The sequence below is a fragment of the Pristiophorus japonicus genome, chromosome 4, assembly GCF_044704955.1.
Source record: "Pristiophorus japonicus isolate sPriJap1 chromosome 4, sPriJap1.hap1, whole genome shotgun sequence".
NCBI classification, from domain to species: domain Eukaryota; kingdom Metazoa; phylum Chordata; class Chondrichthyes; family Pristiophoridae; genus Pristiophorus; species Pristiophorus japonicus.
The window spans coordinates 104484659-104507393 of NC_091980.1; the positions used below are offsets into that span (position 1 = coordinate 104484659).

The 22735-nt window shown below is 42.7% G+C and overlaps 1 protein-coding gene across 2 annotated transcripts; it reads left to right on the forward strand.

Moving 5' to 3' along the window:
* Positions 1-1064: 1064 nt before the first annotated feature.
* Positions 1065-22735, forward strand: faf2 (Fas associated factor family member 2). Of its 2 annotated transcripts, XM_070878479.1 has the most exons (12): positions 1065-1329; positions 1424-1513; positions 3829-3897; positions 4239-4373; positions 5021-5097; positions 5178-5316; positions 7107-7192; positions 10064-10155; positions 15692-15869; positions 19861-20032; positions 20574-20717; positions 21827-22735. In XM_070878479.1, exons 2-12 carry the CDS (start codon positions 1445-1447, stop codon positions 22007-22009), a joined length of 1344 nt encoding a protein of 447 aa, XP_070734580.1. In that variant the 5' UTR covers positions 1065-1329; positions 1424-1444; the 3' UTR covers positions 22010-22735. The 2 variants fall into 2 exon arrangements, with proteins under 2 accessions (XP_070734580.1, XP_070734579.1); XM_070878478.1 differs by having other exon boundaries at positions 1065-1513.

The window sequence follows — 22735 nt, forward strand, 5'->3', positions numbered from 1 at the left end:
GTGAGTGGGCAAATGCATGGCAGATGCAGTATAATGTGGATAAATGTGAGGTTATCCACTTTGGTGGCAAAAACACAAAGGCAGAATATTATCTGAATGGCGGCAGATTAGGAAAAGGGGAGGTGCAACGATACCTGGGTGTCATGGTTCATCAGTCACTGAAAGTTGGCATGCAAGTCCAGCAGGCGGTGAAGAAGGCAAATGGCATGTTAGTCTTCATAGCTAGGGGATTTGAGTAGAGGAGCAGGGAGGTCTTACTTCAATTGTACAGGGCTTTGGTGAGGCCTCACCTGGAATATTGTGTTCAGTTTTGGTCTCCTAATCTGAGGAAGGACGTTCTTGCTATTGAGGGACGTTCTTGCTATTGATGGAGTGCAGTGAAGGTTCACCAGACTGATTCCAGGGATGACTGGACTGACATATGAGGAGAGACTGGATCAACTGGGCCTTTATACACTGGAGTTTAGAAGGATGAGAGGGGATCTCATAGAAACATATAAGGTTCTGACGGGACGGGACAGGTTAGATGCGGGAAGAATGTTTCCGATGTTGGGGAAGTCCAGAACCAGGGGACACAGTCTTCGGATAAGGGGTAGGCCATTTAGCACTGAGATGAGGAGAAAAGTCTTCACTCAGAGTTGTTAACCTGTGGAATTCCCTGCAGCAGAGAGTTGTTGATGCCAGTTCATTGGATATATTCAAGAGGGAGTTAGATATGGCTCTTACGGCTAAGGGGATCAAGGTGTATGAAGAGAAAGCAGGAAAGGGGTGCTGAGGGAATGATCAGCCATGATCTTATTGAATGGTGGTGCAGGCTCGAAGGGCCGAATGGCCTACTCCTGCACCTATTTTCTTTGTTTCTATGTTTCCAGCATGTCTGCCGAACCTCAAACCGGTCTCGCTCCGCTTTGCGGAGGAGAGTAAAAATAACCTAAGAGACACGCGTTGTTCAGAGTGATTTAAATAAGCTGTCTCCAGGTTTTGGCGCGCTTTGATGTTAGGGAATTCTAGCGCCTCGGGTCAAGGTTCCAGAATCCCGGGTCAAGGTTCTAGAACCCCAGCCCGGATCCAGTGGCCAGGGGCCGGTCGCGTGCTGGAATGAGCGGATTCACAAGCAACTCGACTCAAGCGCCGCGCTGCCCCCCAGGAGAAGAATCTCATAATCCCACCGCTCCGCTGGAGCTCACCTCTTCGGTCGAGGCCGACCTCGGGCGATCCCGAAAGTTACCGAAGGGCCTCGGTTGTTTTCGTCACCGGCCCACCGGCTGGCAACAAATGCAGTAAAATCAAAACCCGGATGCGCAGAAATACTTCGTGTCGCTTTTGAATGTTAGTGCAACCCCAGAAAGCAACTATTGGCGGGCTGCAGTTTTTTGCGTTTCATGACTGTGACTTTACCCAAAAATCATCTACTTCCGCACAGGCCTGTAACGCAATATCCAAGATGGCGGCGCCTGGGAATGAAGATGAGGAACTAACGCAAGAACAGACAGAGAAACTGTTGCAATTTCAGGTAAATTCGTTAAACTAACATAATTTCACAGCGGATAACATAAGTTATTGTTCTAGGGTACTTTATAATTCATTTGTTAGATTCATTTAATCGTGCTGTAGCCTCTGCACCTGTGGCATTTTTCTCTGTACTCAACATTTTCTGGTAAACCCCCATCTGGCATGATGTACTTTTTTTCTTCCTCTGCCAATGGCAGTTTTACTTAACCATTCTAAACAGCAGGAACGCTGCCAGTTATAAAGTAGAATTAATTTAATCCACGTTTAGTGCTAAGTAAACATTACCTGACAAAAATCTTAACTAACCAATTTAACTTTTTCCAGAAGAAACATACCTAGTACATTGATGTTAGTCGTAGAATTGATGCATACTAAACTTACTGTGAAACATTTAAATTGAGGTTTTAGTAAAAGTATAGTATGCAATGCAGAAACTTATGCAAAAGAGTTTAATGTCAAAACTAGTAAACTAAAATGTAAGTATTATAGGTTTTGGCTTAGTGGCATTTTTAGGTGAGATGAAGCCAAGAATTTAAATAGATTCAATATTAAACTGTTTAAAAAAATATATGTAAGTTATTTGAAAACAATTTATAAAATTCTGTTCATTGGGAATGTACTGAAAAAAAAACAATAAATGAAGGTACATTTTTGGAAATTTTCTTTATAGTAATTAGTTGGAAGTTGTGAAAGCAGAAATCATAATTACAAGCAAGTGCTTTTGAAAAGAACCAATAACATTACAATATTCAGGACTCTTGAATGAGACATTGTAACCATATGGCTTTACATCTATATCCTGTAGTAAGGGTTTAAATCTGGTGGTATATAAAAACTAATTTGATTTGATGATTCTTGGACTGCCAGGTAAGCTGTTGCCTAGGCAAAAGTGGATGAAATTGAATGCACTTGCAGCTGTCTGGTGGATTCCTCAGATGGTTTGTTCTGGCCTCCGCCATTTTGGGGAAAGGGTTGCAGAGTGGAGGCAAGACAGTCTCCTGCCTGCCCTTGTAAAGGGTGGAGCATGAAAATAAAATAAAAGGACATGTCTGAAATGTTAGTTTAGGCCCTAAGGTACAATAAGCCATGGTGTTTTAAGTTATAACTGAAAACTTGTTAATTTGTTTTGCATATTTAAGTTAACAACTTGCATAACATAGTGACTTTAACGTAGAAAAATGTTCCAAGGTGCTTAAAAAGGGTGCCTATCAATCTAATTTTGACACCGAGTCACAGAAGGGGATATCAGGACAGATGACCAAAAGCTTGGTCAAAGCGGTCGGTTTTAAGGAGCGTCGGGAAGAGAGGTGGCGAGGGTAAGGGAGGGAATTCCAGCCAAGGCAGCTGAAAGCACAGCCACCAATGATGGAGTGAATAAAATAGGTGATGCGCAAGATGCCAGAGTTGGAGGAGCCTAGCGATCGCAAAGTCTTGTGGGGCTGGAAGAGGTTATAGAGATAGGGAGGCGCGAGGCCATGGAGGGATTTGAAAACAAGGATGAGGATTTTAAAATCGAAGCATTCTCTAACCATGAGCCAGCGCAGGTTAGCAAGCACGTGATGGGTGAATGAGACTTGGTGAGAGTTAAGATGTGGGCAGCAGAATTTTGGACGAGCACGTTTATGCAGGGTGCTAGATGGGAGGCCTGCCAGGAGAGCATTGGAATAGTCAAGTCTAGAGGTAACAAAGGCATGGATAAGGGTTTCAGCAGCAGATGAGCTGAGGCAGGGTCAGAGTTGGGCGATGTTACAGAGGTGGAAGTAAGCAGTCTTGGCGATGGAGCGGATATGTGGTCGGAAGCGCATCACGGGGACAAACTCAACACCGAGGTTGCACACAGATTGTCTTCGATTCAGACAGTTGCCATGGAGAGGGATGATAATGGTGGTCAGGGAATGGAGTTTTGGTGGGGACCAAAGACAATGGCTTTGGTCTTCCCAATATTTGGTTGGAGCAAATTTCTGCTCATCCAGTACTGACTGTTGGACAGGCAGTGAGACAAATTGGAGACAATTAACTTAACATGTAATTAGGTACTTAATTTTGAGTACCTTTTAGATCATTTATCTTAAGTACTTTAACTGTTGCGCACCAGTTCCTCAGATCTTGGTGTCGAGACAGATGAAGAATTTTGGTTGCAAATATAAAAAAAGAACCTACCTAAAAACACATACAAAGGCAATAAAAAGTCAGCCAATCACTTGAAGTACCAGAACACATACCTATGTATTTTTTAAATTGATAATTGAATGCAACCTTGCTGTCTGTACTTTTTTTTAATAAAAGACATTTTTCTTATTTCATTCCTCTGCATAGGACTTGACTGGTATCGAGTCAATGGACCAATGCCGCCGTACACTCGAGCAGCACCATTGGAACATTGAGGTGAAAAGGAAGCGAACTACAAGATTACGTGTGCAAAATATTATAATTGGCTATAGCGTTGATTTGAAAATCATTTTAAATGTGCTACTTCCTATTTAAGCAAACATTTCTGATGTTAACCTGTCATAGTTTGGCAATTCTTTGTTTTGATATGTGGATGTTAACATTGCAGCAGACATCAACAGAAAGTGATTGGTGTCTTAATATAAACAATATGATCTGTAATGTGTTAGCTGAAAGAACTTAACCCATTTTATGGATTTCTTTTTCTGATCATTTGGATTACTCTTAATCCTATTGTTCCGCCTCTTTTTCCCCTCCACCCCCATTTTATCTTCTAGGCAGCTGTCCAGGATAGGCTAAATGAACAAGAAGGAGTTCCCAGTGTCTTCAACCCACCTTCCTCTCGTCCACTTCAAGTCCACACAGCAGATCACAGGGTCTATAGTTACGTAGTTTCAAGGCCTCAGCCTAGGGTGAGAACACATTATGGTTGTTTTAATCAGATTAATTTTTTGCACCTATTTTGTAAAAGTTAATTGCATTACAGTTGAAATTGTATTGTAGAATTGTATTTTGAGTTGTTTATAACTAAATTTGATTTTTGTTTTTGGCTTTACTTAGGCTTATTTTGTAACTCAATATTAGTAAAATGGTTGGGAATTCCTTATCAGAGATGTTGAACTTTAGTTCCATCTTACATTATCTGCATAATCCACATTTTATTCCCTTTTGCTCATGTTAAGTATTTCTTGGTAGGGCAGAGGAAATCATGCAATTAGTTATGACAGTTTCGAGAGGTAGATCAATGATGTCTGTTGGGGTGGCGAAAGATCAGGTTCAGGAAATTAGTTTATGTTGAAGGGTGATTTCTGAACACATTTAAATACTTGTTGTTTGCATTGTATCTGCTCTCCATATATCCAATGTAGCTTTGTATTCATTATGTGCCCTGGACAGTTAGTATGGTCAAGTAAATAAGTAAGTTCTGCTCACCTCATCCTGTGTGCTAAATTAGACTAAATTTAAATTATTCTTGTTTTATTGAACAAGCAACAAAAAATACTGGTTCATACAGTTTTATACTCAAGTGGATAACAATGATAACTGTTGAATTTTGCAGGGTCTTATAGGATGGAGTTATTACTTGATAATGCTTCCATTCCGATTCACCTATTATACGCTACTGGACATCTTTAGGTGAGATATTGAGAGAATTTTCAAAAAATCATAATTTTAGAAAAGAAAATTATTCTGAATTTGAACTCTGTTTTGCATAGGTTTGCTATACGGTTTATACGACCAGATCCGAGAAGCCGTGTTACTGATCCTGTTGGGGATGTAGTTGCATTTATTCAAAATTTTGAGGAACAATATGGAAGGATCCATCCAGTCTTCTATCAAGGAACCTACAGTCAGGTTTGTACAAAAGGTCATTTTTAAACTTTTGTTTTTAAGTTTGCAATTGAGGACATTTTACAGTCCTAATGATTTGAAGTTTATCTTTTCTGAGTGGACTTGTGCATTTTAATTAACCCACTCTCTCCAGCTCTGCACAAATTATTTCCCATTCTTTTAAGATAGTGAATCATATTGAGGTGCAGTTTCACAAGATAGAATTCAGGCTACTCCCGATATTTTTTATTTGTGCTTCATGCAAAAAGTCGGTTTCCTAAGCAAGCCAGCGCTTCGTGTGGACTGAAAATGAGCCGTGCACTTAAGTGTATGAGGCTGGTTATCTACTGTACATTATGAACCTTTGTACTATGGGAGCAAGCACCGGAAGTAGTATGACTTGCCTACCAACTGTGCTTCAGGTATCTCGGTAAACATAAAACAGACCATATAGCTCCGGATAAAAGCCACAATTCAATTTAATTTAAAAAAAAAATTGTTCTGGGATGTGGGTGTCGCTGGCAAAGCTAGCATTTATTGCCCATTCCTAATTGTCCTTGAGAAGGTGGTGATGAACTGCCACCTTGAACCGCTGCAGTCCATGTGGTGAAGGTACTCCCACAGTGTTGTTAGGGAGCAAGTTCTAGGTTTTGACCTAGCAGTGATGAATGAAATATCCAAGTCAGGATGATGTGTAACTTGCAGGTGATGGTGTTCCTTCTAGGTGGTAGAGGTCAGGGGTTTGGGAGGTGCTGCTGAAGAAACCTTGGCGAGTTGCTGCAGTGCATCTTGTAGGTGGTACACACTGCAACCACGGTGCGCCGGGGGGGCGGGGGAGTGATTGTTAAGGTGGTGGATGGGATGCCAATCAAGCGGGCTGCTTTGTCCTGGATGGCATCTAGCTTCTTGAGTGGTGTTGGAGCTGCACTCATCCAGGCAAGTGGAGAGTATTCCACCGCACTCCTGACTTGTGCCTTGTAGATGATGGAAAGGCTGAGGTGAGTCAGGAGGTGAGACACTCTTCACAGAATACCCAGCCCCTGACTCGCTGTTGTTGCCACAGTATTTATGTGGCTGGTCAAATTAAATTTCTTGTCAATGGTAACCCCCAGGATGATGATGGTGGGGGATTTGGAGATTGTAATGCCATTGAATATCAAGGAGAAGTGGTTAAATTTTAATTTGTTGGGATAGTCATCACCTTGCACTTGTGTGGCGTGGATGCCATTTACAGCCCATGCTTGAATTGTAATAAATAAAATTGTACAGAAGCAAGAATAAATCAGCAGGTAAACATTATAAATAGACATGTCCTCTCCCTTTCAAGTGGACATTTCCACTTTAGACAGGAATTGTTTCTCTGCACAGACACATTCTGAGCAGATGCCCAGTTATAAACTTATTGCACTACTTGACCTAGCTACAAATTAATAGAAAAAGATAAAATATTGAATTTCTTTTGAATTGAAACTGCATGGCCTCTAGTTTCCAACAAATGGGTAAGCCTCTGATGCCTGGTCAAAATAACTATTCTTTACGTTTGGGCACAGCTGATCACACATGTTTGGGCACATCTGATCACCGCTTATCCAGATCATGTTTATGGCTGATATCCACACCGGCACTTTTGACAAGGGTCACTGGATAATAATTAGGAGCAAAACCCTGGCCAATTTTCCCCACTCAAGAACAATGAAGCCAATTGTTATGCATCCACTGCATGCTAGAGGAGATCCCTTTCAAATAGTTTGAACTAGCTTTAAAATAGCTTTAATCTCATTTTTTAATAATTTATTTTCACCGGTTGAATACAGGCACTGAACGATGCCAAACGGGAGCTTCGCTATTTATTAGTTTACCTTCATGGAGACGATCATCAAGACACAGATGAGTTCTGTCGGTAAGTAAGTGAGTGTGTGGGGCATGTCATACTTCTGAGCTGGTTTGTCATTTAATCTGAACCAACACTCGTCCATTGACCTTTTCTTATGAATTATAATTTGAGTTTTAAAAAAAAAAAAAATGCTGCTACTTACATGGAAATTGTTTGAACATTTTGAGGATGTTTCCAGTAGAGTGGATAAGGGAGAACCAGTTGATGTGGTATATTTGGACTTTCAGAAGGCGTTCGACAAGGTCCCACACAAGAGATTGATGTGCAAAGTTAGAGCACATGGGATTGGGGGTAGTGTACTGACATGGATTGAGAACTGGTTGTCAGACAGGAAGCAAAGAGTAGGAGTAAATGGGTACTTTTCAGAATGGCAGGCAGTGACTAGTGGGGTACCGCAAGGTTCTGTGCTGGGGCCCCAGCTGTTTACACTGTACATTAATGATTTAGATGAGGGGATTAAATGTAGTATCTCCAAATTTGTGGATGACACTAAGTTGGGTGGCAGTGTGAGCTGCGAGGAGGATGCTGTGAGGCTGCAGAGCGACTTGGATAGGTTAGGTGAGTGGGCAAATGCATGGCAGATGAAGTATAATGTGGATAAATGTGAGGTTATCCACTTTGGTGGTAAAAACAGAGAGACAGACTATTATCTGAATGGTGACAGATTAGGAAAAGGGGAGGTGCAAAGAGACCTGGGTGTCATGGTACATCAGTCATTGAAGGTTGGCATGCAGATGCAGCAGGCGGTTAAAAAAGCAAATGGCATGTTGGCCTTCATAGCGAGGGGATTTGAGTACAGGGGCAGGGAAGTGTTGCTGCTACAGTTGTACAGGGCATTGGTGAGGCCACACCTGGAGTATTGTGTACAGTTTTGGTCTCCTAACCTGAGGAAGGACATTCTTGCTTTTGAGGGAGTGCAGCGAAGGTTCACCAGACTGATTCCCGGGATGGCGGGACTGACCTATCAAGAAAGACTGGATCAACTGGGCTTGTATTCACTGGAGTTCAGAAGAATGAGAGGGGACCTCATAGAAACATTTAAAATTCTGACGGGGTTAGACAGGTTAGATGCAGGAAGAATGTTCCCAATGTTGGGGAAGTCCAGAACCAGAGGTCACAGTCTAAGGATAAGGGGTAAGCCATTTAGGACCGAGATGCGGAGGAACTTCTTCACCGAGAGAGTGGTGAACCTGTGGAATTCTCTACCACAGAAAGTTGTTGAGGCCAATTCACTAAATATATTCAAAAAGGAGTTAGATGAGGTCCTTACTACTAGGGGGATCAAGGGGTATGGCGAGAAAGCAGGAATGGGGTACTGAAGTTGAATGTTAAGCCATGAACTCATTGAATGGCAGTGCAGGCTAGAAGGGCCGAATGGCCTACTCCTGCACCTATTTTCTATGTTTCTATTATACACATCAGTTGTAAAGACGCGTTCACATTATGGTAGGGTGGGTGGACGCTTGTGTGAAGTGTAAACACCAGCATAGACCACTTGGGCCGAATGCCCTGTTTCTGTGCTGTAAATTGTATGTAATTCTATGTAACAATACTGTGCTGCAGTCACCAGTCTGTAAAAGATTTTCATTGTCCCGGCTGGATCATTAAACCGGCAGGGTGAATTGCCGACCCATTGGAAATTAAATTGAGTGCTTTCTGTAACGAGCAGCCGATCTGCTCTGCCGGTTTACTGGCCAAGGGGTGAAAATGGAAATTACTGCCCTTGCTTCAAAAATAAAGTCTTTATGGAGGGTTCCTGGTGGCTCGGTGTGTAAATGTACCAAATTATATGGTACTAAAATAAGAGGAGCCCAGGTTTGATTCTGGTCTGCTGAGCTGCTGGTGTTTGCTATAAATACAATAATTGCATGTGGGTAAAAGACAAGGAAAGGATTGGACTCTTTCACTTGGGAGTTTATAATTGAATAGCCAGTTGACACTTGTTGCCCTGGCTGTTGTGTGAAGAATGGCTATTTAAGTGAAATAGTAGTGTTCCAGTGACCATGGAAATGTAGTGTAGTATTTGTCGCTGCCTTTAGGAGTGGGGTATAAAGGGGAGTAAATTTGGGACGAAGATGTAAAGAATGCCTTTCATCGATTGGGAATGTCTCTAATGGCAGGGATTCATAGTGACCCCTTTGGGAGCTCTGAGCTGCTGCAGAGTGTGGTTTGAATTTAGAAATATTTGAAATTCTGATGACAGTAAATACTTTATTTGCAGAGGTCTGTACTTTTGATTTATGCTCCATTTATACTGAATTAATTGCGGCATTATCAAGGACAGTTTCATTATCCAGTTTTCACCCCTGTGATTTGTGCTGAGGTAAGATTTCACACGCACCAACTTGCCTCCAGTAAGTTGCCCAAGTGGCCATTATTCATGTGCATGTGTAGGGAGAGAGTGTAAAGATGCTATCTGCGCTCCTCAAATTCTGGCCTCTTGAACATCCACCATTGGTGGCCGTACCTTCAGCTGCCTAGGCCCTAAGCTCTGGAACTCCCTCCCTAAACCTCACCGCCTCTCTACCTCTCTTTCCTCCTTTTTAAGACGCTCCTTAGAATCTATCTCTTTAAACAAGCTTTTGATCATCTGCCTTAATTTCTTCTGTGGCTCGGTGTCAAATTTTCTGTTTGTCTAACACTGCTGTGAAGCGCCTTGGGATGTTTTACTATGTTAATTTTATTTATATAGCATTTTTATTTATTATTTGAGCAAAGAGGTATGTATCACAGCAGTCTATTAATGTTCACGTGAAAGGTTACTGAATGATGTTTAAGTGGCTTGCTGACATCCATTGAATTAGACCTCAGCATAACAGTAGGATTTGATAGCTTATTTATGATGGATGACTAAATGTCAGTTTGTTTCTACCTCAGTAATACAGTGTGCACCCCAGAGGTTGTAAACTTCATCAACACTAGAATGCTTTTCTGGGCCTGTTCCACCAGTAAGCCAGAAGGCTACAGGGGTAAGTGTTTAAAAAAAAATCTTTACAAAAGTAAAGTCTGCTGGTGCACTGATCAATTTTACCCTGTTTTAAATTTAATGAGATGATTGCATGGAAAATAAAATCCTGCCTGAAGCTATGGGTCATTCTACATTTCTTCCAGCTCTAATAACTGTTCCTGATGCCAACAATAGTTCCCATGAATGATTGTGGTTGTCAGCCTGTGCTCAATAGCTATGCTGTTAAATATATATGTATTATTAGACCTCCTACAGCATAACTCAATGACTATTATCTTTTGTTATAGTGTACAGTGTGTATGCCTTACCTGTTTGTGCTGTCAGTTAGTGCTTCTGTCCGTGTCTTTTTATTTGCATTGAGTTATTAATCACTTTGTTTTTCTGTTTTGCATTTCTCTGGTCTGTTTTGGTTGTCCCTTTCTTGCTCTAATACTGGAAGGCCTGTATTACTGTTGCTTAATTACCCTTGGCTCCTCCAATAGCTTCCTGCTTTCCCCCTCAGCCAACTGCTTGATTCTACAACCAACCAACTCCATTCCATTTAGTAGCCTCCTGCCGCTCTTCATCATCATTATCCAACCTGCAACCTCTTGATCCCTTTTGGTAATATTAGTGGCTATTGTTGCACTTAACTTTTGAAATGCTGCTGAGTTGTCTCCTGTGTAGCAGTAAAAATTGCACTGGTATTTCAAAAGCAATTAACATTACTAAACAGGGTCAGAAGGCCAGAGGTTGGTTAATTGGAAAGATAGTGGAGGAGGGAAGGGGGGGTGGTCAGGATATCATAAATTTGGTGACTAGAGCCATGAAGGTGAGCGAGTGGGAGCAAGAGGCCTTGGCAGAGGGAGGCAGCAGGCGCAAATGGTTTAGAGAGTGGGCTTAAGGTCAAAGGATGGGGGCTGCAACAAAATAAAACTTGCTTACTATGGCTGTTGAACCATGGCAATTCTTGCTACAGTACTGGAAGGCAAATATAATGGTAATTTTAACAGGTGTTGCCTATTAAAGCTAAAATAATTAGCCATTACCAAATGTCCGGTTATGATCCAAGAAGTAAGAGTGTGATGAAGGTAGAACGTCTGAAATCTGGAAACCTTACGACTGAGGCCGTTACGGATTTTGGAACTTCTTTTGGACGTCCCGAATATGAGCGAGAGGGAGATATATAATGTGGGGGGGGTGGAAGGAGGACAGTGAGGAAAGGGGTGGGGTGGGAAGAAAAGAGAGAGGTATGGGGGGAGGGGAGAAGAGAGAGATCCGGGCGGCTGAGCGGAGGAGTCTGGCGGCTCAGCGACAGGTCCGAATTTCGGAACATTTTCCGGATTCCGCACGACCCCACCACTGATCGGTCCGTATTTCGGAATTCTGGATTTTGGACGCTTAACCTGTAATGGGAAGTGCATGCGGTTGCAATACAATTAATTATGTATCTATCTATATAGAAGAGATTGGAATGTTTATGGATTGACAGATTGCTGGTTTTCCTCTTTTGCAGGATGAAGTATTTTTCAGATTTCACCTCCCTAGTCATAATTCTATTTAGATCACTTGCTTGTTTGCAAAAATCTTGCAATATTATACTTAGAAATACATGACTGATGTCATTTTATCTCCCATCAGAAAAAATAGCCCAATGCATCTTGCATAACCTGTGTGGCAGAAGCTGAACATTTCTACCACACCTGGTCTAGAACCTTGAAGTGAATTTTGTTCAAGTAAAATACAGAGCATGAATTCCCCATCAAGATCCTTTTGTGTGAATTGTGCTAATTACTTCCATGCTAATATGTTTAGTAAATTAATGAGGAAATCCATGTTCCCTTTTGATCTTTTTCATGTGTTTTTAATAGAGTAAAAATCGCTTCCATCAACATAGTTTACTTTTCTATCAGATGTTATTTTTATTCTCCTCCCTGTGCACCGTTGGCAGTTTCATTGAGCGTCAAGAAGACGTTTGTACTGAAATTGGGAGATATTGTAACTAAATGTCCAATTTACACTAAGTGCAAGTGACTCGGGTAGAAATTGCCCTCCACCCGAAATGGGGTGCACCAACCGTTTTTTAAAGAGTTTTTCTCCACCCCATAATACCGGGGAAATTAAGCACTTTGGTTTTATTCTCTGTGGTGCGGTGTTCCGGTCAGAAGTGCCCCTGCAGTGGGTCTGCCGCCCCGATCAGTTGTCAGCGCTGTGCTGATGACGTCAGCATGACACAGACATGTCCCGTCGCGCTGATGCGTCACAACATCTCCCCCCTTCAGTTAAAGGGGAGAGTAACTGCGAACTCTACAGCCACTTCAGTGGTGCCCACTGGGTCTCCAGGGAGGGTTTCGGCCGGGCCAGCGGCCTGGCATCCCAAGAGGGGGTGCCAGGTTGGCTGTTGGCAGCCCGGCCGAACACTGGGGCATAATTGCCAGGCCGATCTGGTAATCGGCCGGCAAAAACAAAAAAACATGGCGGCCGCGGCAGTGCACCCTCGCCTTTAAGGGCGGCCATTTCACAGAGTGCAGACAGCAAAAGCTGTCGGGGGCACCGACTGGTGGCGGGGCCACTCTCGGGTAGTTTCACGAGGGGATCCCTGCCTGATGGTAAGCGGTCGGCGCGTGTGCGCTGCGGCGGGTAAACAGACAGAGCGGTCCCAGACACCGCTCCAGAGGAAGGGCAATCTCTCAAATGGCGGTCCCTCCACGAAGAGACGGCGGCAATTCCGCGCCGCCCCGTGGCAGCTGCTTTCCGCCGTTCAGAGGCCTTATCGAAAGGGGCAATTTTGACCCCCAAGTTTCTTGCTTTTGGGCTTGACCACTGTTGGAGATTTTTATTTTCCAGATTGCTTTTGCAAATACTCATGGTTACATATGATGGGACAGCTTGAACTACGTCCAGAGTTTCCATTCATAATTGCACTTTTTCCAAAATCAAGTTTTTTTTTTAATAACCTAAAGAATTAGTTACAGTGTGAAAGCAATATAAAACCCACCAAGTGGCATCCAAAATAATAAGAAAAACTTGAGCATTCTTGTTGGTTAATAGTGGTAGATGAAAGAATAAAAGTTCCATGCTTTAGACATTAGGTCCGTGATCCACATTATTTTTGAAACTTAGAATATTATTTCTAAAGTATCTTGAATGTAGCTCCAGCGTTATAGCATTTGACTTTGCAGTCAGAAGACTGGGTTCACTTCCCAACCTTATCTGACATTCAAACTGTATTTCACTCAGTGACTAGTTAGTTGGGTCTTGCAACTGTTTTGCTGGGCCTCGAGGTCAAAGCAAAGCTCAACATTTGGACCAATTTCTCCAGCTGCGACATGTCCACATTGGTGTGAAGAAGTCTGAGCACATGCCTCACTTTTTAAGCTAAATGAGTGCCATTCAGTATTTTGTCGTGTTTCTCTAGTATTTGGATGGTGCCTTCCCCAAGCAATGGTGCCGAAATCAGGAACTTGCCATGTGGAAAATCATGGGTACAGATCTATGTCCTACATTAGATCCTGCTTGTTGGAATACTGGTGCTGGATATTTTTAAATCTCACTGCCCTCCCTCAATCTGACGTGCTCTGGTTAACAGCGAACCCTTATGCATGCTTATTCCTGCCCCCTAGCTCTGTACAACAACTCCCTCCTTTGCAAGCCTGTTCCCTCCCACTTGCTCAGCCCACTTCCATCCCTCCCCTCTCTTGCACACATTTGCTCCTTTCACATCTTGCACATGCTCCTGTCTCTGTCTCTCTCTCTCTCTCAGCCGCTCCTCCTTCCCACCATCTAACTTGTCTGTGCATCTCTCCCTCATTCATTCTCTCACTCTCATGCACATCCACTTCTCCCTCAAGCATGCTCATCCTCTCTTTCATGTGCACACGTTCATCCATCTCCCTCCCAAGCAACTGTTTTCTCGCTCGATCTCTTGCACACCAGCTTTTCCCTTGTCCCCCTCTCTCCTGTGTTCATTTTCTCTCCTTGTCCTCCTTTCCCCTCCTGTTTCTGTTTGTGTTTCCTTTTGTCTGTCTGTCTCTCTCTCTGCCCATGTGCCTGCTGTCATTGTCACCTGATTTCTGCTCTGTAATTTGGATTCAGCTGTCACTACCCAGGTTACCCTTTAAGAACATCATTCCTTCCTTGAGTAATTGTAATCAATTATATACATATACATTTGGACTCTGGAATTTGTGGATGACACCAAATTGGGGAGTGTAGTTTAATATGGAGGAGGACTGTGGCAACACACAGGAAGACATTAATAAACTTGCAGAATGGATGTGTAATTGGCAAAAAAAGTTACATGCTACTTGGAAAATAAATGCTTAAATGAGGTAGAGGAGCAGAGGGAATCTAGGAGTACAGTTACACAAATCACAAAGTAGCGACACAAGTTAATGCCATAAATAAAAGCAAATAAAGCACTGGGGTTCATTTCTAGAGGGATAGAATTGAAAAGCAGAGATGTTATGTTAAACTTGTCTTTAACCTTGGTTTGACCACACTTGAAGTACTGTGAACAATTCTCCGTATTATTAAAAAGGACCGAGGCACTGGAGAAGGTGCAAAAAAGATATGTTTAGAACGGTACTAGATCCGAGAGGTTATACCTATTCGGAAAGATTGAACAGGTTGGGGCTCTTTTCTCTTGGATATAGAAGATTGAGGGGTGACCTGGTCTTTAAGATTATGAAAGGGTTTGAAGACGTAGAGAAGATGTTTCCACTTGCAGATGAGACCATAATTATAACATAGTAACTAATAAATCCAATAGGGAATTCAGGAGCAACCTCTTGACCCAGAGAGTAGTTAGAATGTGGAAATTGCTGCCACAAGAAGTAATTGGGGAGAATAGTATAGATGCATTTAAGGGAAAGCTAGATAAGCACATGAGGGGGAAAGGAATAGAAGGATATGTTGATGGGGTTAGATGAAGAAGGTTGGGAAAAGATTTGTGTGGAGCATTAAAACTGGCATGTATCTGTTGGCTCGCATGACCTGTTTCTATGCTGTAAATACTTTGTAATGGAGAATCATATTTCCAGTGGCAAAAGAACTTGCACTTGGTGGCATTGCTTAAACAGTTGCTGACTATTGGAAAACCAGACCAAGTTCTACCAAAAATGAGGTTTTCCGTTGGGCTATAACTGGGTGAAATATACAGTGGGATGGACTTGGTCGGTGAATTGTTGTGCAGCTCTGACCTGGATGGAAAGCTTCAGGTGGCTAGGTATTTATTTCAAGGAGAAACAAATGCAGGGATATTGGGAAAGAGCGAGGGAGTGGGACTAACTGGATTGCTCTTCAAAAGAGCTAGCGCAAACCCTAAGGGCCGAATGGCCTATCTGTGCTGTACTAATCTATAACTACTATAAGAAATCATTGCGGCGGAGCTAATTAATGCTGTAGCTGCATGACTTCAGCTGATCCGTGATTGATTTTGTATGTGGGATCCACAGTCTAAATCTTGGCGTAGCGGCAGCCAGGCAAAATGTGGGAAAATGAGATTAATTTAATGAATTTTTCAAATATAAGCTAACACATTTGGTTATATATTTCAGTGTCTCAAGCTTTACGAGAGAACACCTATCCCTTTTTGGCAATCATTATGTTGAAAGAACAAAGAATGACGGTAGTTGGTCGTTTGGAAGGCCTTCTTCAGGCTGAAGACTTTGTCAATCAGCTGACATTTATTATGGATGCTAATGCTACATATTTGGTATCAGAACGACTTGATAGGTATGATGTGGAATAACGCTTTCCTGCTGTAAATGTCAGATAATGTGTCCATGGTCTGGACTCTGCTAAGAGTAAGAGCTGTTTCAAATAATTTAGTGCTTTTTATTAAAAAAAAAGTACTTTGGTGTTCAATAAGCTTAGTATTTTAAAAATATTTTTAATTTTTATTCGTTCCGGGATGTGGGTATCGCTGACAAAGCCAGCATTTATTGCTCATCCCTAATTGCCCTTGAGAATGTGGTGGTGAGCTGCCGCCTTGAACTGCTGCAATCTGTGTGGTGAAGGTACTCCCATAGTGCTGTTAGGGAGAGAGTTCCATGATTTTGATCCAGCAACGATGAAGGAATGGCAATATATTTCCAAGTCAGGATGGTGAGTAATTTGGAGGGGAACTTGCAGGTTATGGTGTTCCCATGCCCTTGTCCTTCTCGCTGGGAGAGTTCACAGGTTTTGGAGGTGCTGCCGAAGAAGCCTTGGCAAGTTGTTGCAGTACATCTTGTAGATGGTACACACTGCAACCATGGTGGGCCAGTGGTGGAGGGGAGTAAATGTTGAAGGTGGTAGATGGAGTGCCAATCAAGCGGGCTGTTTTGTCCTGATGGTGTCGAGCTTCTCGTGGTTGTTTGAGCTGCACTTATTCAGGCAAGTGGCGAGTATTCCATCATACTCCTGACTTGTGCCATGTAAATGGTGGAAAGACTATAGGGAGTCTGGAGGTGAGACACTCGCTGCACAATGCCCAGCTTCTGACCTGCTCTTGTTGCCACAATATTTATGTGGCTGATCCCAGTTAAGTTTCTGGTCAATGATGACCCCAAGGTTATTGATGGTAGGAGATTTGGCGATGGTGATGCCGTTAAATGTCAAGGAGAGGTGGTTAGACTATCGCTTGTTGGAGATGGTAATTGCTTGGCACTTGTGTGGCACGAATGTTACTTGCCACTTGTCAGCCCAAGCCTGAATGTCGTCCAGGTCTTGCTGCATGTGGGCATAGACTGCTTCATTTTCTGAGGAGTTGCGAATGTAAGTGAACACTGCAATCATTCCCACTTCTGACTTTATGATGGAGGGAAGATGGTTGGGCTTAGGACACTACCCTGAGGAACTGCTGCAGCGATGTCCTGGGGCTGGGATGATTGACCTCCAACAACCACAAACATCTTCCTTTGTGCTAGGTATGGCTCCAGCCAGTGGAGAGTTTTTCCCGATTCCCATTGACTTCAGTTTTACTAGGGCTCCTTGATGCGGCACTCAGTCAAATGCTGCCTTGATGTCAAGGGCAGTCACTCTCACCTCACTTCTGGAATTCAGCTCCTTTTTCCATGTTTGGACCAAGGCTGTAATGAGTGGTCCTGGCAGAACCCAAACTGAGCATCGGTGAGTAGATTATTGGTGAGTAAGTGCCATTTGATAGCACTGTCAATGACACCTTTCATCACTTTGCTGATGATTGAAAGTACATTGATGGGGTGGTAATTGGCCAGATTGGATTTGTCCTGCTTTTTGTGGACTGGATATACCTGCGCAATTTTCCACATTGTTGGGTAGATACCAGTGTTGTAGCTGTACTGGAATAGCTTGGCAAGATACATGGCTAATTCTGGAGCACAAATTTTCAGCATGGCGGCCGGGTTGTTGTCTGGGCCCATAGCCTTTGCTATATCCAGTGCGCTCAGCCATTTCTTGATACTACGTGGAGTGATTCAAATTGGCTGAAGACTGGCTTCTGTGATGGTGGGGACCTCAGGAAGAGGCCATTATGGATCATTCACTCGGCACTTCTGGCTGAAGATGGTTGCAAATGCTTCAGCCTTGTCTTTTGCACTTGCGTGATGGGCTCCGCCATCATTGAGGATGGGGATGTTCATGGAGCCTCCTCTTCCCGCTAGTTGTTTAATTATCCACCACCATTCATGGTGGCAGGACTGTAGAGCTTTGATCTGATCTGTTGATTGTGGCATAATATAGATCTGTTTATAGCATGCTGCTTCTGCTGTTTAGCATGCATGTCATCCTGTGTTGCAGCTTACCCAGGTTGGTACCTCATTTTTAAGTATGCCTGGTGCTCCTCATTGAACCAGGGTTGATCCCCTCACTTGATGGTAATGGTAGAGTGAGGAATATGCCGGGTCATGAAGTTACAGATTGTGGTGGAATACAATTCTGCTGCTGATGACCCACAGTGACTCATGGGTGCCCAGTTTTGAGCTGCTAGATCTGCTCTGGATCTATCGAGCATGGTAGTGCCACACAACACGATGGAGGATGCCTACAGTATGAAGATGAGACTTCGTCTCCACAAGATACTGCGGTGGTCAATGCTGCCATGGACAGATGCATCTGAGACGGGTAGATTGGTGAGGACGAGGTCAAGTAGGTTTTTCCCTCGTGTTGGTTCTCTCTCCACCTGCTCCAGGCCCAGTCTGGCAGCTATGTCCTTAAGAACTTAGTAGTGGTGCTACCGAGCCACTCTTGGTGATGGACATTGAAGTCCCCCACCCAGAGTACATTCTGTGCCCTTGCTACAGTCTGCTTCTTCCAAGAGGTATTCAACATTGAGGAGTACTGATGCATCAGCTGAGGGAGGGCAGTAGGTGGTAATCGGGAGGTTTCCTTGCCCATGCTTGACCTGGAGCCATGAGACTTTATGGATTCCGGAGGCAATGTTGAGGACTCCCAGGACCACTTCCTCCCGACTGTATATCACTGCGCCGCCACCTCGGGTGGGTCTGTCCTGCCAGTGGGACAGGACATACCCAGAAATGGTGATGGAGAAGACTGGGACATTGGCAGAAAGTATGACTCGGTATGTATGACGATGTCAGGCTGTTGCTTGACTAGCCTGTGGGACAGCTCTCCTAATTTTGGCACAAGTCCCCAGATGTTAGTGAGGAGGATATTGCAGGGTCGACTGGGCTGTGTGTGCCGTTGTCGTGTCCGACGTCGATGCCGGGTGGTCCATCTGATTTTAATATTTCTATTGTTCGTATTGGGAATGAAACCATTTCAATTTTCGTCAGGCATTCCTAAGTTGGGTATGACAGCCATATTCTAAGAAAAATCCAGCACACACTCTCTCTGTCCCAACCGCAGAAAAGTAGTTGCTACTTGCACTAGGTTGATCAGCCAGTGCTGAATTTGAGCTCATGTCCCAGCTGTGAAAGGCCAGTGTCTAACTTGCTGCACCAAGAGCAAACTTTTACTCAATGGGTCGAGGGGTGGGTGGGTATGGGCAGTTAATTCTGGTTGGAAAGACTGTTAGATATATCGTGTATTTAACAAAATCAGAAATGTTTACTTTATAAATGAACGATTAAAGTTCAAAATGAGTTGTCTTCAGGAAGAGAACAAGGGAGAATAGAAGGGAAAATTGGAGGAGTAAAAAAATGATCCATTTTGAGGCTCCACTTACAACTTTGTTTCATCCTTTAATCATAAGTTATCATTGAAGTTCTTTATTTAATTTCTAAAAAGAGAATGTACTTAATGTAGCCTTTTCTCTGTGGTGTTCCTTGTATCAAGCGGCTTGTACTTGAGTTTAGTCTCTGTTGATATGTCGATGTTCGCGTCTCCTATCGATGATATGACAGTATCAGCCATGTCGCTGGGTGCACTCTTGACCAGAGGGGTGGGTAGTGTTTGAGCAAATAGAAGCTGCAACAAATATTGTGATGATGCTCTTTGGACCTGCCCTTTTTTAGTAACAAAACCAGAAATGCTTTCAAGAGTTTTCAGTCCTCTGAGTGGGCAGTCAGTGAAGTTGGGTAAGGGATAGAAAAAGAGCGGGTAATTCTTCTTTGGACTATTTCGCCATATCTTATGCAATCCCAAATAAATTAGCTTTTGTTTTTAGCCAATATTTACTTTGTTCTCCGGCAAAAGTGGTTTAATCAGGATTTGCTGTCTTTAAATAGTATGTAATTGAAGCTATTGGTGATCTGTTGACAGCTAAATATGTTCCTATACGATATTCTTGCTATTCAATCGACAGAGAGGAGAGGAATCAGACGCAAGTGTTAAGACAACAACAAGATGAAGCTTATTTGGCTTCACTTCATGCAGACCAGGAAAAGGAAAGGAAGAGAAAGGAGGAACAAGAAAAGAGGAGAAAGGAGGAGGAGGATGTCAGGCAGCAGATACTTGCAGAAGAAAGAAGACGACGAGTAAGAAGGTTTCTTGTTTAAGAAACTGTGAAACTATTTTGAAATGTGCTTTCATTGTAGGAAGGTTAGATATGTAATAAGACATTATCCATCCACTTGTGAAGGTTTAACAGATGCTCTTGCTTCCCTGATGGCTCAGCTGTTTAAGGCAGTGAATGCCTGAGCCGTACAGACCAAGATGGTCTGTAGTTCAATCCCTGGTTTAAATGATCTCGGCCATGTTTGGAGGTAAAAATTGGCCTCCCTGCCAATGGCTAAAGGAGGGAAAATTCAGCCAGGTTTCCTGTTCTTGATTATTATCCAGTAACATCTACTGACACTACACATGTTGGCTTTGGTTGAAAACTGTATCAGATTTGACTGCGATGACTGAAAATGGCCATGTCATAACAGTGTAAGTTACCCATCACAGTGAATTCTCACCATAATAATTCAAATAATATATGAAATCCCAAGCTGAGGTTCCTGTCATCCTGTATTAAATGTTATCTTGCATATTTGTGTAAATGTGAGGAAAAACAATTTTGTTTTGTGACTGCAGAATTTGCAGGATGAGAAAGAACGCAAGTCTGAACGTCTTCCCCCGGAGCCTTTTGCAGACAATCCAGACAGTGTTAAAATTGTCTTTAAGTTGCCAAATGATACTCGAGTGGAGCGACGATTTCTATTTACCCAGCCATTAACAGTAAGAATTTTCTATGCTTCCTATTTACATAGTGAAAACACTGGAAATGTTGTGTTCCTTAAATCCTTAAAAGCTTATCAAACTGCATTTCATACAGTTTGTTATTGGCATTCCTACAAAATGCAGTAGTTCTTTTTAGTGACTGCAATAAACTGTCTTATTTGTTGTACAAATGCTTTTTTTTGTTTACAGATTTGAGTTCGGCATGCTTGTGAAAGTGTATATTGATTAAAATTATGTGTGATAATGGTTATCGTATTGCATGAGATTGATTTTGGCCAATAATGCTTTTGTAATTATCAAACTGGCGTAGTTACCATGCAACACTTTCTTCTCCTTAACTCCTCCTCCCCCCCCCCCCCCCCCCCCACCTAACAGTTTAATAGTTGGGCAGTAGGTAACCAGATCTTTAAAGTCATGAAGCCTTTTCTTTTGTGATCGTCTAATCATTTTTCTATATTTGACCATTGCTCCCAAATACTATGGTGCAGAACAATACTGGAAGTTCTATTTATAATTTCATTTGTTGCCAAAAGTCTAATGCAAAGCAATACAAGATATTTATGCACCAGCGCATACAGGCAAATACCATGACAATTTCTTTGTCCACAAAATGGGACCAGAACACTGCTATTCCAGCTCCCCTGCTTGCTGTATGAGTTTACCCATTGGGTAACTGAACCACATAGACCAGCAATTCCCCATGCCCCTGCTAATTAAGCAAATTTTGACCATGGTTGTAGTAGGAACACTGCTTCAGCATATGGAATAAGGGAGGAGAAAATTGGCCCGTTCTCCCCCTCCATTACTATCCACTAATGCCTCCTTGAAGTGCGCCTGTGTAGACATTGTGGAGGACAGTATGTCGCCTGTGATCTCTTGCCCCCATCCCCCGAGTAGTTAATCTTGCAATCACCGTCTTGGCTTATACATCAACAATGGGCACATGAGTGAGGTACTGGTGAATGCCCAGCACTTGTAGAGGTCTGCTTCAACAATGAGTTGGCGCCAGGAGGGAAGGGAAACGAGAAGAAAGACTTGCATTTTTTTTGAAGGTATAACATTTTTTAAATTCTTCAAGAAATGAATATTTTTTTCTTTCATTGCAGGTAATACATGACTTTTTGTTCTCCTTGAAAGAAACTCCTGAGAAATTTCAAATAGTTGCTAACTTTCCACGCAGAGTACTGCCCTGCTTGCCCACAGAGAGAGAGCCAAATCCTCCCACCCTGCAGCAGGCAGGATTGAGCCGCTGTGAAGTCTTGTTCGTTCAAGATCTTACTGATGATTGAATCAGAAGCCAACTATATGGGATCAGTTTTTAATAGCTGCACAGTATAACAGATCAGAAACTTTCTCACAGACGAGCCAAGTTTCTGCTGCATTGGTTGGCAAAGGTCTATGCAGCTAGGTCGCTCGTCATTTCCTGGGATGAACTGCGCTGTCCATCACTATGCTATTTAAAAAAAAAAACACACAAAACCCTGCAATGTTCAGCGGTTTTTGATCAGAAGATATAAAAATAAATAAATCCATTTCTCCACCTTCATAGACCCAAGTTGCACCATTGGAGAGCCCCTACCCCTTTTTCTGCTAGTTTTGTTTTCCACTTACCTATATTTATGTTGTATTTCTATTAAAAGATGAAAAAAAGAAAGACCAAAGGAGGGTTGGCTGTTATTGAATTGTTAGAACCTGGACTGGTTTAAGTTCTTAATTGCCATGGCCTTTGCCATGGTGAAGCCTCAGTAAGTAGTTTGTCAGCCTATAGTGCCTGTGGTAACTAGAGCCTGCTCCATGTTTAATACCTGAGCAGGCTTGTCGTACTCGAGGTGTAATTTATTCCAACAGTATAAATTAAAAACAGTTTTAGAATTTTATTGTGTTGAATCATTTTTATATGCATAGATTTCTTTTTAAACCATTTTCTGTAACTTAATTACAACCGATAGTAGCTGTTCACAGTGCGCCAAGTAGTCGAGTTGATGTATCAACATTAAAAGACTATATTGTCTCCA